At 32.4% G+C, this 17,731-nt stretch overlaps 1 protein-coding gene across 7 annotated transcripts in view; it reads left to right on the top strand.

Annotated features, from left to right (window-relative positions):
- Positions 1-17,731, top strand: part of LOC118205862 (uncharacterized) — a 238,591-nt gene that overhangs the window by 35,336 nt on the left and 185,524 nt on the right. For all 7 annotated transcript variants that reach the window (XM_085827135.1, XM_085827138.1, XM_085827136.1 and 4 more), the window contains exon 4: positions 2,553-2,669. In XM_085827135.1, coding sequence (XP_085683261.1) covers positions 2,553-2,669 — 117 coding nt within the window. The remainder of the gene's footprint in view (positions 1-2,552; positions 2,670-17,731) is intronic.

The following is a 17,731-nucleotide window of genomic DNA, read 5'->3' as shown; positions in this document are numbered from 1 at the left end:
TTTATATTAATTTTAAAGTTTTTAATAAAAATTTGATGAAAACGAGTTACGGTTTCTGATCTCAAATGGACCAGGAGAATGAAACATATTAATTGACTTTTTATGAAGCTTTAATTCATTTTCTCCTGATGAGTTCTGAATTGGAGTTTCAATAAAAGGAGATTAAATTTTATTTGTATAATTTTGTATATTTTCTCTATAGTAGTTTTATTTGTCGAGATTGCTCTACTATGAATTCCCTCTTTAATTCTATTAGTTTTGATATTTTGTTATAACTCTTATACATAGTTGCAATTATCATATTGTTACGAAATGTCAAGGCGTGGTGAGATGGCTTTCCCGCAAAGCAGTTTTAGGGTTGCCATAAAATGGCAAAGAATCCCATCCAGATCCGTTGATAATAAAAAAGCCATATTAAACACAATCCATGAAATCGAAAGGAACTATATAGCAGAACTTTTAACACTTCTGATTCCAGTGTCGATCTTAGACCGTCGGCAGCCCACGTGCCAATTAAAATTGGCCGCACTATTTTACAGGAATATAATATTGTTACGAAATGTACAAACGCGGTACGATAGCTTTCCCGCAAAGCAGTTTTAGGATTGCCATAAAATGGCAAAGGAAGGCAGGGTTGCCACATTTGGCGAGAAATCCCCCATTTGGCGACAAAATTGGCGATATACCATGGACGGTTGGAGAACCTTGTGGAACGAATTCTTACCGGTTTAGCCCAGAATGTTCCCAAACACAAGCCGAAAGCTATATAAACCATGCTGGTCCGCAGTCAGTTAGTGTGTGTGTGCCTCGCATAGAGTGCAGTTAGTATTGAGAGTGTGTCTCGCCTAGTGAGTCAATCCCTGCAGAGTCGATCGAGTTGACAGCCGGGCAACGAGTGCGGAATGGGTCGTCGAGTTCACCGAAGGAGTCTCTTAGTGTCGGTTAGTGCATCGTCGAGAGAGCATGTTGAGCTCCGGGAACGGCTGAACCAAGGAGTCGGGAGCTGTGCTCGTGTGTCGTCGAGTGCATCGCGAGTTGTAGCGTGGAGAGTCTCGAGAGTACGTGGAGTTCCGAGAACGACCAAACAGAGTAGGGAGCTGTACTCCGGAAAGCAGAGTCGGGTGCTTTACAGTGAAGCTATCCCCACAGTTATTGCCTGACAATGTGAAGGCTGTGTCGCTGATTGTTCCAGCGTGTTTATAGTAGATTTTCGACGACTGTAAAAAGTGTTATTGGAGCTGTCCTGATGAATATTGCCTAAATAAAGTGTGTTTCGATACTTCATCAAGTGTCGTCGTTATTCACTACAAATCTACGAACTCCGTACGAAGGTGAAGAAGAAAATAACGTAACAACTGGTGTCAGAAGAAAAGAGAAAAACGCAACAATATTATAGAGGAATGGCTTTACTTTTATATTCCAATTTACTAAATAGTTTAGATGCTTTAAGTTTATTATACTTTAATCCTGCAGTTATAGCTCAGGATGGGTTTTAAAAAACGTTTTATTCGAATTTTTATCCTCTTTATATATATATGTATCATATATATATGTACCATATATGTACCATATATATATATAGAGAGAGAGAGAGAGCAAAGGAGTCCAAGGGACAGTATTATTACACACACATATATATATATGTATGTATATTTGTAATAATACTGTCTTTGTGAAAGAAAGTTGCAACGGATTGACGATGGTTCTCTGCATTATAGCTTGAAGAGGCTTTACTGCTCAGTTAGAAAGATGACACTCGAAGACAGACATGTAATAAAAAAACTAATAAGCTTAGAAGTAACAAACAGCAGATCTTTTATATGGCGCAGAAATGTTGATCCATAATGAATAAGAGACTGACAGCCGAGACACATTAAACCTTTATTTTATTTTCAGTAAACATATTGCGGCCACAAACAACTTGGCAAAATAATTGTGCCTATTCCAAAAAGTTTACATCCTAGGTAAATTTACAGTAGGGATAGAAAGAGCAGACAGACTGCAGTCCAGCTAGGCTAAAGCTTAGAAAGCAAGTGCGTTTTGTTCAGGCTGAATTCTTAATTCAGACTGAGTGAGCTTTGGTTCTCGATGCTCTTTGATTGGATAATTAATACTGCTGTAAAATTACTATTGGCTGTTTGAGTTTTAGTTCCATTTACATCATCAGAATTATGTAAGAGTCATATGACAGGGATTAATCTCGAAGTGACGCAGTATAGAGAGATTACTACTTTTAGAATAGAGAAGGAAAATTAATTTACCCTGCTAATTTAATCTTTTGCATAATCTTTATTTTTTTTTACATATTTTTTAGAATACAGAGGAGAAATTAATTTATGTTGCTAATTTAATCTTGTACATAGTTTTCTTTATTTTCTTATGTATATATATACCATATATTGTGGGTGGTTGCGCATACCTATATCATATATTATTTTAATAATCCACTAATTAATTAAAAAATGATAGGAATAATCATAGCCAATATATCTTACGTTTATTACTATGGCTAATGTTTTATTAATATTGATTTGAGTACGCTAATTCTTCAGGTCCTTGTACTCCGGATCCATGCAAAAATGGAGGCAATTGCACGGACATTCCAAATTCTTACAAATGCGTATGTCCACCGAAATACATGGGCAAGAACTGCGAAAAAATTAATACAGGTAAAATTAAATATTAATCTGTAAGTTATCTAATTTTTCTTATTCTTCTGAATTCCATGTACTGCTTCCTTCACAATCATATATTTTTCTTAATTAAATCTTTATATATTCATGACATTCTACACTTTTTCTTGCATTATTTGCTTTATAGTAATAAACAGATGAAAAAAGATTGATGTTGAAGGTTGAAATTATTTAATTTAAGGCAATATGTTTAGAAAGAGGCATAATTTTCTATTATTAATCTTGTATTCTACTTCCTCATTTTGTTGATATTGAGTATTGTTAAGTAAATGAAAATAATATTACATCTCAGGTTTACTCTTTGATCTTATTTGTCCATTAAAAAGGACAACAAATATTTTGTGTAAAAGAAGTGAAATATTAATAAATTCAACTTGATTATCGAAGAATAAAACCATCAACAGGACATCGCACTTATTTTACGTCTAAATAGATTTGGTAAAAACAGTGTTTCATATATCCAAGAACAACGAATCTATGAAGACCTTAATCAATATTGATCATCTCGTAAAAAGCACCAAAACATCTTCAGTTGTTTTACGAATTTCTGAAATTCTTACTTTCTGAAATTTCAATAAAGAATGTTTCTGGGCTACAAGCTTAACGGGGTATGGTTCCTGTACTAACTCAATTACTACTATTTGCTGGTGTGCACGTCCAAGTGTTTTCTATTGGAACACCCAAATTCCTTGAAGTAGATTCCCCTTTAAATTTTTCCTTCCGCCCCAATTTCCTTCTTTACTTCTACATTTGTTTTCAGTGCTGGCACAAAATTAAGATTTTTCGATAGTTACACTTCCATAAATTTTGCATTCTTGTCAATTTTTTTTAAATTATCCCTTACATCAAATGCGTTTCAACTGAAGATAGATTTTCATTTTCTAGATATTTTAACTATAAATAAAGTTTAAAGCAAAGCCAAAGGATAAATATTTGAATTAAAAGATTTTTGTTAAATGAAAAAGAAATAAATTATTCTAGCAGCGCTTATCCTGTACCACTGAGTTTCCCGATTTTATATCGGCTGCAAACAATCTAAATCACATTATTTAGAGTTTTTAAGCCTAATAATTTCTATATGAAAGAGCATGTTTTTTTATATAATCTACAACACGAGAGAAAATTACTACTTAAAACATTCTTTCTAAGAGCATTAATGTAAAAATTTATATTTATATATATGTTTTTTAAGCTGGGACATCACCCAAACTGTCAACGCTCTGTTTGCATAAAAACATTGTGAAAATAAACATCAAATTAACTTTCTCAATTTTAGACAATTCAATTTAAATGAAGTTAAAGTAAAGTAGCAGACGATAACACGGCGAAGATAAAAATTTACTCTTACGGAATATTTAAAAAAAATCTGATGTGTGCATCACATGACTTTCTTGTATGAAATATTAAATTATATACATTTTTTCTTGCATTTCATTTAAACTTATTGGATTTAATCAAATCTACTTCGTCGATAGCGCATAAACCACAATAGAATAAATGCACTCTTTAAAATTCACTATATTTCTTTATCATAGCGACACTCTAGCCCTAGGTTCACTTAACAGCGATACATTTCATTCATTTTTTAACTCAGAATACACAAATTTTACATCATCTTAAGAATAATTTATCATGTTTTATTCAAATACTTTAATAAATCTAAAACGATGTACAAGAGAAATTAAGCAAAGAACAACAACAAAAAGAAACAGTTTTTCACAGACGATTCAATATTTCTCATTCAATTAATTCAGTTCTCACTTCGCGACAAGGTAAAAATACATTAAAATCCAAGATGTCAGTATTGAAAATTATGAAGAAAATCTTAAACACTTATTTCCTCAAATAAATTCCAGAATGGATTAAGCATGATTTAATTTGCAATCATAAAAGAAGGCGTTATCTTTGATAGTGAGAAGTTTACTTTCTCTAGATTGGCAACAAATCTACTATTCTTCTGTTTCAAATGTAAACAAACAATGGCCGCCATGGAAAAAATTATTAGGCTTATCGGGACTTAATCAACTTTTAAATTGTTGATAATTCTAAAATTATTGCATATCGATTCACTAAAGGCATAAAAACCTTAACCGGAACGTAAGAACAACATAATTCTATCATTTTTAAAGCAAACAATGCACAATTTACAAACATATAAGAATAAGGAAAGTGAGATCACTGAGCCGAGTAATAGAGTGTATATATATATTCATATATTTATATACTTTTGGTGCGGCCGATTGCAACCAAAATAGGAGGTGCACATCTGCATGTTCTAGCAGCCCTATATACAAAATTTCAACAACAAGAAACAGTTTTTCACAGACGATTGAGTATTTCTCATTCAATTAATTCAGTTTTCACTTCGCGACAAGGCAAAAATACATAAAAACTCGAAATATCTGTATCAAAAATTACGAAGTAAATCCTAACACTTTCCTCGAAAAAATTCCAGAAAGGATTAAGCAAGATTTGATTCGCAATAATAAATGAAGGCGTTATCTTTGTTGTTGCGAAGCTACGTTTCTCTAGATTGGCAAAAAATCCACTACTCTGCTGTTTCAAATGTAAACAAGCAATGGCCCCAATCAAAAAAATTATTAGGCTTAGCGGCACTTAAACAACTTTATAATTCTAAAAATATTGCATACAGATTTACTAAAGGCATAAAACCTTTAACCGGAAGATAAGAGCAACATAATTCAATCATTCTTAAAGCAAAAAATGTACAATTTACAAATATATAAGAGTAAAAAAACTGAGATCACTGAGCCGGGTAACAGAGTGAATATATATATAAATATATTTATAAATGTTTGGTGCGGCCGATTGCAATCAAAGTACGAGGTGCACATCTACATGTTATAGTAGTTCTATACACAAAATTTCAACGTTCTGAGGCTACTCGCTTTTGACCTATGCGAGATACGTACGTACGTACACACGTTCGTACAGACGCCACAAAAAATTCTCTTCAGAATTCATTTTAAAGCAGTTTTATAATTTTTTGAAAGAAAAGAGTCTTTTATTCTGTGCTTACGTTCAGATATTACGCAAAAACATCGTTAAATTGCATTCGGAAGCGGTCAAAATGGATATTTTCATTGAAATATGCTTCCTGAAACTTTTATCGATTACAATAAAATACTTCCTTTTTACTTCGTACAATGAAGTTAAAAGATGCCAAATTTCAAAACGCGAAAATATGTAAATTAGTATATATCTTAGAAAAATTTTGAACAAAAAACTCTAATTTTTTGCAGGTATGTTTAGAACTACACCTCTACTTTAAGATGATGGTAAAAATTTTATAGGCTATAATTCAAAATTTTCTTCGAAAAATCTATGAAAATTATTTAAAAAATTCAAATTTTAAAAATAAATCATAAAAAATGGGTGAATTTTACTTGGAATGAACATAAATTTCGAAATGCGAAAGGAAGAATCAAAAACGTTTCATAAAACTGACATATTAATAAATATATACCAAATTCAATTAACACTGAGGAGCTAAAATTTTGAGAGCTAATGTTTTAAAATCTACTCATGCGATTTTTACTAAACTTGGCATTCTAGCATAATTTGAGTCTTAGAAGATGTAAAAACAATTGGTATGTTTTCAGAAAATGTCAGATTTTGTGTCAAAATGCCTATGTTAGAATAGTGCTATATATGAATCTAATATATATATATCTTAAGTTGCGCTTTCGAAACATGGAAGAACACACTTTGAATTTCGTCAATCGGCCCAGTAGAATGCGAGATACAGGAACTGTTCAGCCTTTTTTTTTCGCTGTGTACATACTACCAAAATAGTTAGGAATTCCTCGGGAATATTAGCTCTATTTTCTGCAAGTCTATCTACACTTTTGAAGAGAGAAGTTAAATTATTCTGCACTGTTTCATTATGTGTTGATCAAAGATTAATTTCTTTATATATATTTTTAGAACTACTAGCTTATAAAAGATTTCAGTTTGATCAAGTTCAGATGTGCCCTTGTTACATTTCAGTGTTACCTTATTTTTTTTTATAAATATCGTACACCCTTCGCTTAAACACGTTGCTGTTGTATTCTGTTCATTTAAAGGCAATGTTTTTTCTGTAAATTTAGAGTTCTTTCACCATATTTTTAATGTAATAATTAAAATATAAAATTAATTTATATATTTAACAACTACGTATTCCTCATCATCACTTCATCGTCAAATGGGTATTTATATCACAAAGGTAATCTTTTAACTATATATCTCAAACCGATTTTCTAACAGTCATCAGATAATTCTGTGGCGTATAAAATATCTATTCCTTCAACAATTCCAACAGATCTCATAACAATCTGATGTAACTGTTGAAGACATTTCCACTTTGTTTCAATTTCCTTTGCAATCAAGTTTTGGTAGACATGCGATACCTTTGTCTTGTCCATTAAATATCTCTTTATTTTGTTCAATTCATTTATCAAGAATCCATTCGATCGAAAATTATTTCTCCTTTCTTTTTTTGAGGAACTCATGCTGCAAATTTTCCTTCAGTGCCTGTTAGATTTGACCTTTAATGATTTGGATGAAATTCTATCAAGTTATTCCTTTGATTATTGTCATTTTTTTAATAATTCTTTTGATTACGTTAATATTTTTAATTATTTAATATCGCAAGCATCGGAATGAAAAGCAGTAAATTTTCTATCATTGTTTCATTCCTATTTTAAACAGATTTTATTATCCTCCGTTTAACACCTAGTTTTCGAAATTTTTGTCATCTTACTATTTGCGCATTTTTCATGAAACGATTCTGTCCTTACATGGTTGCGTGTTATTTTATTCAGACAGATTAACCGTATATTAGTAACATTATATTTTCATGCAGATTTTCTAATCAGAGCTCAATATACTCATGGCCATTTATTTGAACTCTTAAGTTTCTAAATTTCTTTAATAATTTCTCTTCTCTTACATTTTCCTAGTCTACCGGTTTGGGAATACGGACTTTTAAGACACCAGTTCTTGCCTAAATTACCCCAGTTTCAAACTTCATTCACATACAGCGTTAGAAATTTTCAGATCACATTACTTCTCTTAAATAGGACGATTAAAACTATTAATCTATCTTTCATTGAGCAGTCAATATTACCTTAACATTAACTTTAAACTGAACGTGTTTAATGCTAAGCTTAAACAATTTATTTTGTCTTCTAGAACGGTAATTTTACTCAGTTTCTCTTACACAAATACTACTGAGAGTAAAATTAGGAATTTTCTTTAACCTTAATGTTTTTTTTTTTTTTTTTTTTTGTTTTTTTGTTTTTTTTTCCTTGTGTAAATTTAAGGCATTTTATAATACTCTGACATAATTGAAGAAGACATAACTTATTTATGAATTATATCTTATTTTCTAAATACTAAATGTGCAACTAAAATTAAACATAATCTACAAATGTTAGTCATTTTAAACTCTGCATTAACATGCAGTTAGACAATATCCTTTTCTTGTTTTCTGCAAAAATTGACCTGTACTGTCAAAATGCAGAGTACAGTTTAAAACAAAACACGTAACATTATGAAGCTCAAATTGTATTTCGATTATCCTTCACATTTATAAAATATTTTTTACATTGTTTTTTGTTTTCCAAATTTTTTTATATTTCTTCGCCCCAAATATAGTAAAAGTATAATATGATAAGCATGTAACGTTGCAACAACAGAAAATTTAAATACTTTAGAGATAATCACAGCGAATAAATTTATTAAGCATAAATGCGTAATTTCTAAAAAAAGTTAAATTATTTTATATGTTTCTAAGTTTAACTTAAAATCCGAAGAGCAAATCAGTTCAGCTTTGTAATTAAAGGAGAACTCATCTTCAGATGCGCTAAAGCATGTAACTTTGCATTGTTTGCATTGTTTAAAGTTTTAACAAACTTTGCGAGTTTGTTAAAACGGTAACTATAAATAATAAAAACAAATACTCAAAACTATATGTGGTTGAAGTTACTCACATTACGTAATACATGAAAAACAAAATAAATTTTAACCACTATACCCTCTAGGCGGCACAAAGCATACTACACTGTTCCCGCTGCTTATTAACCACTTAACAGTTCAAATTTCTGATTGCCCTTTTTTATTAATTTTATAGTTTTAAACATGGTAATGTTATTAAAATTAAGATTTATAATACTTTTAAACATGTAGGATAGCTTTTTTCCTTTAATAAAAGTAATAATTTCGCTGTAAATTATCTCTTTTAATTACATCACTGCTTAACAGTTACATTTACTGTTGTAAATCTAAAGAAAAGTACAATTACTTTAGATTATTTTTCCGATTACTATTACATTTACTTACTCTCTTTTTTAACCCTCTCGCTGCGCATCCCTCGATTTCCTCGGGCAACGTAAAAGTAGCAAAATTTGCGCAACCCACGATTTCCCGAGGGAATGAATTTTTGCCATTTAACTGTTCAACCCGCTCTTTCCCCGTTCAAGGTTTTCCTTCCGGCTTTTCTGTTTAATTGTTTATTTAGATATGGGCTAAGAGATGGCGTTAGTTGTCCCCATTTGTGCCAAATGTACAGGAATACGTAAATGAAGCATTTTGCTCGCGTTTTTCAGAGCTCAAAGATGTCTGGCAGGAAGCGTTTCGCGAGTGATATAACCTATATTCCTGACAATATTTCGGACACTGATATGAGTCAGGTATATTGATGATAGTTATAGCGAAACTGATGAAAATTTCTCGTATTCCTCTGCAAATAGTGATGGGTCTGAAAATTCAGCTTCTATTGAAAACGTTCGACAGTGGTGCAAAATTGATATGCAAAATATTATATTATGCAAATATTTTCATTAGTATATATGTTTTACCTTTATATTTTATAAAATAAATCACAATTTAACTAATATTAATTTTCAAAATTTTCCTTTTATATCGTTATTCTTCAATTTCAGTATTCTGACAACCTTTTTCTATGATCTAATTCTATATTGAAAAACTCTTTTACAAAACATTTTTGTATATTTTAGCTCTAAAATATCTGTAGATTTGAAATATGTAATAAAATAGGAAATTTTCGAACCTGTTTTGATAAAAATAGTACGCATTGAGATGGTTTTAAAGACCTGGTTTAGTGTGATAAATATTAAAGCGAGAAGAAATGCACAGACTCGTTTACAGATATTTCAGATTCTGATTCCGAATCGCAAGAAATTAGCTGCATGCACTCTAAATCAGCCACTATTTAAAAATTTAAAATAGATTGCTTTAATATAATTATTAGGTGAATAATAGTGAAATACAATCAAAACGTTAAGTGCTGAAAGGTAAAAATTCGTCTGAGGATGCAAAACAGGCGAAAAAAAAAAAGCGCGCGAATCAGAACCAATCAGAAGAGAAAACACAATAGAAAACGAACTATCATTTAGTGGATAACTATCGTCATCTATATGACTAATTTCATATTAAAAATAAAAAATAGAAGACGGAGAATAGAAAAGATACGGACAAAAATAGTACAAGCGATAGGGAAACAAGATTGCCTGTACGGACTACGGGCAAATCAGTAGCGGCCCGAACACAGTGCCCATACGCCGTGGGGGCAAAAGTCAGAAGGAGTTAAACTCCTTGGATAATAAACTCAGCCGCTTATGAGTTCAGGTTTCCTAGAACGAAAACAAATACATATTAATCAATGGAAAAGCTGCCGTTTACCAACTTATTAAATTGAATTTGCCAAAAGATTGATTCTTCAGTATCATATTATTCTAATTGTACCTACCAAAATTTATAATAGTCTTGTAGAGTCATTAGGTTAATTGAAAGCAGAAAAGATGAAAAATATGCAACCGCCTTCACCGGGAATCGAACCACGGACCTCTGAAATACCGACTCAGTGTGCAGAACCACTACACCACGAAGGCACGCTAGGGAAGTGGGAGAAATACCTTATATACTTCCCTTTTTAAAGGGCGACTAGGGTTTCAGGGGACCTAGTCGCCAAATCCTGGATGCGGAGAATCATCATCCACAACCCTTTTAGTTCGGGCGCCACTGTAGAGACATTAGGCATTTTTTGGAAGCCGGAGAGATGAAAAATTAACAATAGCCTTCGCCGGGAATTGAACCACGGACCTCTGGAATACCGGCCCAGCGTGCTACCGTTACACCACGAAGGCACGCTAGGAAAGTGGGAGAAATACTATATTCTCTCTGTTTAACGTATTTCGGGCCTTGGCTTTATCTTTCAGACATACAATGCTTCAATAACAAGTGTTTCACGGAAACTTTCTGCGCCTGCCCGGTCTCTGATCCTAGAAGACACTGATTTCAGATTTCTTTATTCGCACTGGACTACAGAATTGCAAAATTTAAATCTCTTAAGGTTAACAAAAACAATCATTTAAGAGACATTGCGAGAGAGGAAGGGTTTCTTCTCGAATGCCGACTGATAGAAGATGAAAGTGCAATTTCCCTATCTCATCTTTTAAGGTTTTGACATTCATAACATCAATTTACGATAGACATAATACGTTCACAGAGAGTTATTAGAAAAGTTCATGAAATGATTTGAAAAATTACCGTACATTAAAATCTTTGAATAGAAAGGAAATGGTAACTGTAGACTGAAGAAAATGTAAGGAAAACATTTGGCCATGCATATAATTCAATGAAGAACTGACAGATCGACTAAAACGTTTTTCTTGCTAGGAATATAAATTTTGAAATTTGAATAAATCAATGGAGGAAGCATTTTAAAATTTTTTTGTGCGCTTAACTTTTAATGAATCGTAATTCCAAGTGAAAAGACTTGAGCCACAACTTCTAACATTCAACCTTTGGGAAACTTTCAAATGTCATTGCAGAAAATATGTTCAGAAAATAATGAAGAGAATGGAATTTTGTAAAATGCAAGCACTTCGAAAGAAATAAGTAAATCAATATCTCTGCTAGAGGTCATGCATATTATACGTTATCAGCGATGGAAAGTATGAGGATTCATTTTTAGAACATGTGTCAATTCACACAAACATTGAGATTTTGTGTAGAGACAATGACTAAGAATGTGTTATCCATACTATGAAAATCTGTGAGCGTCTGTTGAATAAAAATGTTGGTTGGTAGGTTTGTGGCATTATATCCTTCGAAACGGCGAGAACTTGAGTTTTGAGAGAGTTATCCCCTGAATTCTCAAAATTCGTGAAAAGCCAGCGACCATTTTCATCTTCGTACGATTTTAATTAGCCGAGACATTAATTAAAAACTCCGAAAATGCTAATTTCCGCCTTTATTTTTCCGAGTGGCAACAGTCTCGCACGCTGTAGATAAAAATCTACTTTATTTCGAGAACTGTTGCCATTGCTCTCTTTCAAATCGTAGAGTTTGTTAATAAAAATTTCTACGTTTTACAAAATATGAAATCAAAATAGCATTGTCAAGAATGAAATATAATCAAATCGTAGAGTTTTTTAATCAAAAATTTATAAGTTTTGAAAAATATGAAACATAAATAACATTTCCAAACTTTAAACTCTGACGTTGAAGAAAGCACGCGATTGCATCTGACATCACTGTATGTCGAAAATGGTTCGTTAATGTCAGCATTAATAAATAGCTCCTGTTGGCAACTCTTTTGTTTCAGGTGAGTATACTTGACACAATATATTATTGCCAAGTTCTAATACCGCCACGTTAATTCTTTCACTAATATTGAGAAAATGGTGTTAGTAGGTATAATACGTTGGTTTGGGGCCATGAGGCGCTCACAGACGACGGGACTGCGTGGCGCACAGAGGGGAATGGAATTTACAAAGGAGTACGTGCGGGTTGATACGTCACCAACAAAGGACGCGTAGCATCCTGTTCGTCACGTCATCACGCATTACCACCTCGGATTACCTTGCTATTGCTACATCAGCCGCATGTTTCATCCTGTTTTCTGTTGTAATCCAGTTTCATGTCCGCGCTTATCTATTAATGCAAATCCACAACGTGATTGCAACATATTAGTATTTCTAGAACATTCTATTTAGTTCAGGCAATAGCCGTCAGAGATCAGTAGTCTTACTCATAGTACATTCTGACTGGTTTTCCTGGATCCTGACTAATACCTATATAAAGAGACACTGGACCATTTTTTTCATCATTTCTGTTCTTTCTGTTTGAACCAAGACGATTGTACTTCGAGGCAGTCACTCTTACCATACTCACTATCATTGAAAATTTTGACGATCAGTTAATAATGTACTATATTAATGATTTTCACGACAAAGAAAAAGCAGATTCCACATTTACAGAATTGTGCGCTTATCCATTCCAGCCTTTAAACCTGAATATAAATGGACGGTAATACGTTCCAACTCGACTTTGATAGGCCTTCGGGGATGATGATGGACTCACCTACAGTTTTTCGGGAACGTCGGTCGCCGCCCATCCCTGGACTCCTACGCTGCAGCAAATTAAAAATGAAGTTGAAGCACTAACCCACGAAAAATATAATTACGTTCTGCTCAACAAATACCCTCACGAAGAAGCCAAGATCTCCGCGCACAGAGACGCTGAAAGCGCGCTAGACTCTTCGTGCAGCGTTCCCACACAGAGTTACGGTTCGACACGAGAGATGCATTTCATGAGGGAGAATTATATGATTCACATTCTGAGTCTGGAACGCGGATCGCTTCTAGTGATGAAACCCCTACGAAGACAGTCTGGAAACATAGTATCCCAACCCGACCGGAAGTGAAGACTACTGGAATTAGTCTGACGTTCAGAAAAATTTTGAATTTGAATCAGAAAAATTTGAAATGGACGTTAATTATTACGATGGTATAATTAATTCCATAACCCAAAACCGTGTAAGAAAAAAAAAGATTTTTCTGCGCAAGAAAGCACGTTTAGGTTCTTGGTTCAAACAGAAAGAACAGAAAGGATGAAAAAAAAGGGTCCAGTGTCTCTTTATGAATAGAATATGTAGTGAATTAAATAGTAAATGCTATAAAACGTGTCAGAGAAAGAGATAGGGGAAAAAGTGATTATATGCCATAATTTAGAAATTTTACGAAAAGTACTTGAACTGAAAAGTGCTGATCAAAATACTGTCAGCAGTTTCATGAAATTGAGAATGCAAATGTAAATCTGTCGTTTCACAATGTAGAATCAAACACAGATAGAATAGCTGTTTGTAAGAGATAAAAATTCCTCCATAAAATTATTATAAAAGTATTTTTATAAAAAATTAAAATATCCTTTTCAAAATTGCATAAATAGTTTCATTTTAATATATACTACTTAATGTTAACTTTTAATTATTATTTTATGTTATTAATTATGATAATTTAATTATTATTATATTTAATGCCAGCTTTTAATTATTATTTATGATATATATTAATATATATTTAATATCAATTTTAATTATTACTTTAAGATTAATTAATGAATTAATCATTTTTCGTTATTTCACTCGAGATATCTAAAACTCATATTACAGTTTGCAATATACAAATCGCAGTCTATAAAACTTAGCCACTCGAAAAAACTCAAAAACTTTTGGCATAAAATTGTAAACTCTCAAGCTAGAAGAAACAAATCAAAGCAGTTGAAATAATTCGTTGCATTTTTCGAAACATTTATAGCATTTTTAAATTTTTCTCTAGTTTCTGATATGTATATATGTGTGTACCTCACTTTTGAAAAAGCATTCTTTGATATTTATTATTTAATCTTATAAAACTGTTAAAAACGTGTACAAACTAATATTATAAGGTATTTTCCCGCCTTCTTGGCATGCCTTCGTGGTGTGGTGGTCTGCAAGCTGGGCGCGTATTCCAGAGGTCTGTGGCTCGATTCCCGGCGAAGACGTCTGCTAATTTTTTATCATTCCTGATTCAAAAATTCCTAATGACTCTACATTAGCGCCCGAACTAAAAGAGTGTTGGATGATGATTCTCCTCACCCAGGATTTGGCGATTTGGCCCCCTAAAAACCCCAGTCGCCATTTAAAAGGGGAAGTATATGAGGTATTTCTCCCGCCCTCTTGGCATGCCTTCGTGGTGTGGTGGTCTGCACGATCAGCGCGTAATTGAGAGGTCCGTGGTTCGATTCCCGTCGAAGGCGTTGCATATTTTTCATCCTGTGTGCTTCCAAACAAGAAAATACCTAATGTGTCTACAATATATACAAAAGATAATGTATTAACTGGTATTAAATAACTACATTTTAATTTTAAAATAATGTATTGATTTGAACATTTTTCTATTCATTTATAATATCTTCTTTCGTATATATTAATTTGTGCAGCTTGTAACAGGTTTTATTGTTCTTACAATATTGTGAGAGTGTCGGGGAATTTTTTTTCTGAATTGAGGATCTCGTTTGACTAGTTAAATTCTGTTCTTAACGAGAAAGTTAAATCAGGAATTTCTTACTAGTTTATATTTTAATTTCTAATTTTTACTTTTTGTTCGTAGCTTGTGATTTAGCAAAATTGCTAATTTGATCCTTTCTTGTAAAATATACGAAACAATCTCACTTAATTTGGTTATTTTTAATTGATAGTAGATTGGTTTGTTCCCTTGAGAAGTAAATTTAACTACGGTCAATGACAACTACAGTCACCTTTTCAGTACTATAAATTTTACTTTTTAATTTTAATGTTTAATTTGACTTTTTAGAATTTTAACGGTTTAAAATATTATTTCTTTACAATTTTTAAAAATTTTGCTACAGTAGAAATGTAAATAACTTATACTTAAAATGCTGACTAAAACTGTTTCCAATAATTCATCTCTTTAATCAAATTTCTTTTCCTTGGAGATGATATTTAATTAACTTTCAGCAATTTAGGATCTCCCCCTAGACCAGTAACTTCGAGAACATTCTAGCCTATTACGTAACAGCTACTATAAATACGAAATGCGCGTCATTTTGCGGACAGAAGTTCGCCTCTCCTCCTGTGCTATACATCACACAGCTGCTTAACCTATCTTTCTTTTGTTAGAAATAGTGATGATGCTGAAAGTTTAAATTCAATGGTACATAGTTTAAACCACTATTGAATATTTAATTTGGAGAATTTCATATGAAGTAAATCATGATCTACGGTGAAAATTGAATTAAAGCTGTGGAATAAAGATGTGCAATTAAAAGCTAAATCATCTGGCCTCGTCAGTTGGATTCCTAATTACCACTCTGCAAAAGCAATGCCAAGCTTCATCACGACAGCTGTAAAATATCACACACACACACACACACATATATATATATAATAGGAAGAAATATTGTACTGAGCTCGCCAAAAAGTTATTAGGAGCTGTGGCTCCAAGAAATAGTTCAACGCAGTATTTTTTAAAATAATAACATTGAAAGGGTGAAAAATTAGCCTACACGCGAAATAAAATGTAGAATATAAAAAACTGCGAAAATCAATCGTTGGAAACATGTGAATGGCAAAAAATACAGTAAAAACTATCGATGTGATAAGTGAAAAGTTAACACATATAAAAAACTGATCGACGGAATAAGTTAAAACAAAATTAAAACATATGAAAAACATAAAATTATAAAAATTACAAAGCGGAAAATGGTAAATTAGCCTAATTAGACCTGGCTTTTCAAGGGAAATTTAATTGGACGTCGAACCAAGCCAACACCATTACGCGTTTCGCCGAAACAGACCACTGAAGCTCTAGTGTGACGAAAAAGTTTTTAAATAATATGAATTGTCCCAAAAAATCTTTTTGGAGCTTCAATTCTCTGTTCCAATTTCCCGACGAGTCGGCAAAAAATAACACATTAAGGTGTAAAAAAATGTAAACGCAACTCCGAGTAAAGCTAAAATTAAAATAAAAATAAAATAAATAGGGGTCTGCTATTAGTCAAATATACAATAATGTACGGGCTGGACCTGCTTGCTAACTTAAAGAATAAAACCTTTATGAATATTATATTTCTGAAATTAAATTCTAATGAAAATAAACGCCGTGGATCTTGCTAAGACCAAGAAAAATATTTTAAAAAACACAAAAAACATAAAAAACACATTTTTACATTAGATTCTCTGAATCAGCCATCTACTTTATACCGTCCCATTGGGCTTTAAGTATAAAATTTCATTATCTAACTCAAATGTACAGATAATTCTAGTCACTACATTTTCGTTCCTCCAAAAGATTTTGGCACAATACTTTAGTACTATTGTTTTTAAAAGTTTTAAATTACTTTGATGGCCAATTCTACTTTTATTAACAAATCGGGCCTTTTCGTTTTTCATTGTAGCTTGATCGCTCTCTAGCTTGAAGAATTACGACTTTTATTAACAAATGACTTTTTTCCATTTTACTCTTACTTTTGTGACCATGTTGAGTAATCTTTGCTAAATTAGCCATTTTCACATTTTTGAAACAGTTTTATTCTTCTAACAACTTGACTGACGCCATTTTGAATTCTTTCCATGTCTTTTCGAGTCTTTCAACCCCTCTTTAACTCGGGGGGATACGAGTTCCCGCCAAAAGACAATCTAATCGCATTGGCTGATACGCAGTGACATTGTTTCACCCGCCTACGTCACACGACGAGAGGGATGGCTTTGAAAGACACGGAGGGGATTACAACACCTTTTCAAATTTGCTTGGCGATCAAGAGGACAGCTTAGCCACAGGTCTGTTTTTTATGTTTTTTAAAATATTTTTTCTTGGTTTTAGCAAGACCCACGGCGTTTATTTTCATTAGAATTTAATTTCAGAAATATAATATTCATAAAGGTTTTATTCTTTAAGTTAGTAAGCAGGTCCAGCCCGTACATTATTGTATATTTGACTAATAGCAGACCGCTATTTATTTTATTTTTATTTTTATTTTAGCTTTACTCGGAGTTGCCTTTACATTTTTTACACCTTAATGTGTTATTTTTTGCCGACTCGTCGGGAAATTGGAACAGAGAATTGAAGCTCCAAAAGATTTTTTGAGACAATTCATATTATTTAAAAACTTTTTCGTCACACTAGAGCTTCAATTGTCTGTTTCGGCGAAACGCGTAATGGTGTTGC

This window comes from Stegodyphus dumicola, chromosome 11, assembly GCF_044657685.1.
Source record: "Stegodyphus dumicola isolate Sdum_Otavi_A_Nest chromosome 11, ASM4465768v1".
NCBI lineage: Eukaryota > Metazoa > Arthropoda > Arachnida > Araneae > Eresidae > Stegodyphus > Stegodyphus dumicola.
Note: the sequence above shows the minus strand (reverse complement) of the source record. Positions and strands in the feature narration are given on the sequence as shown.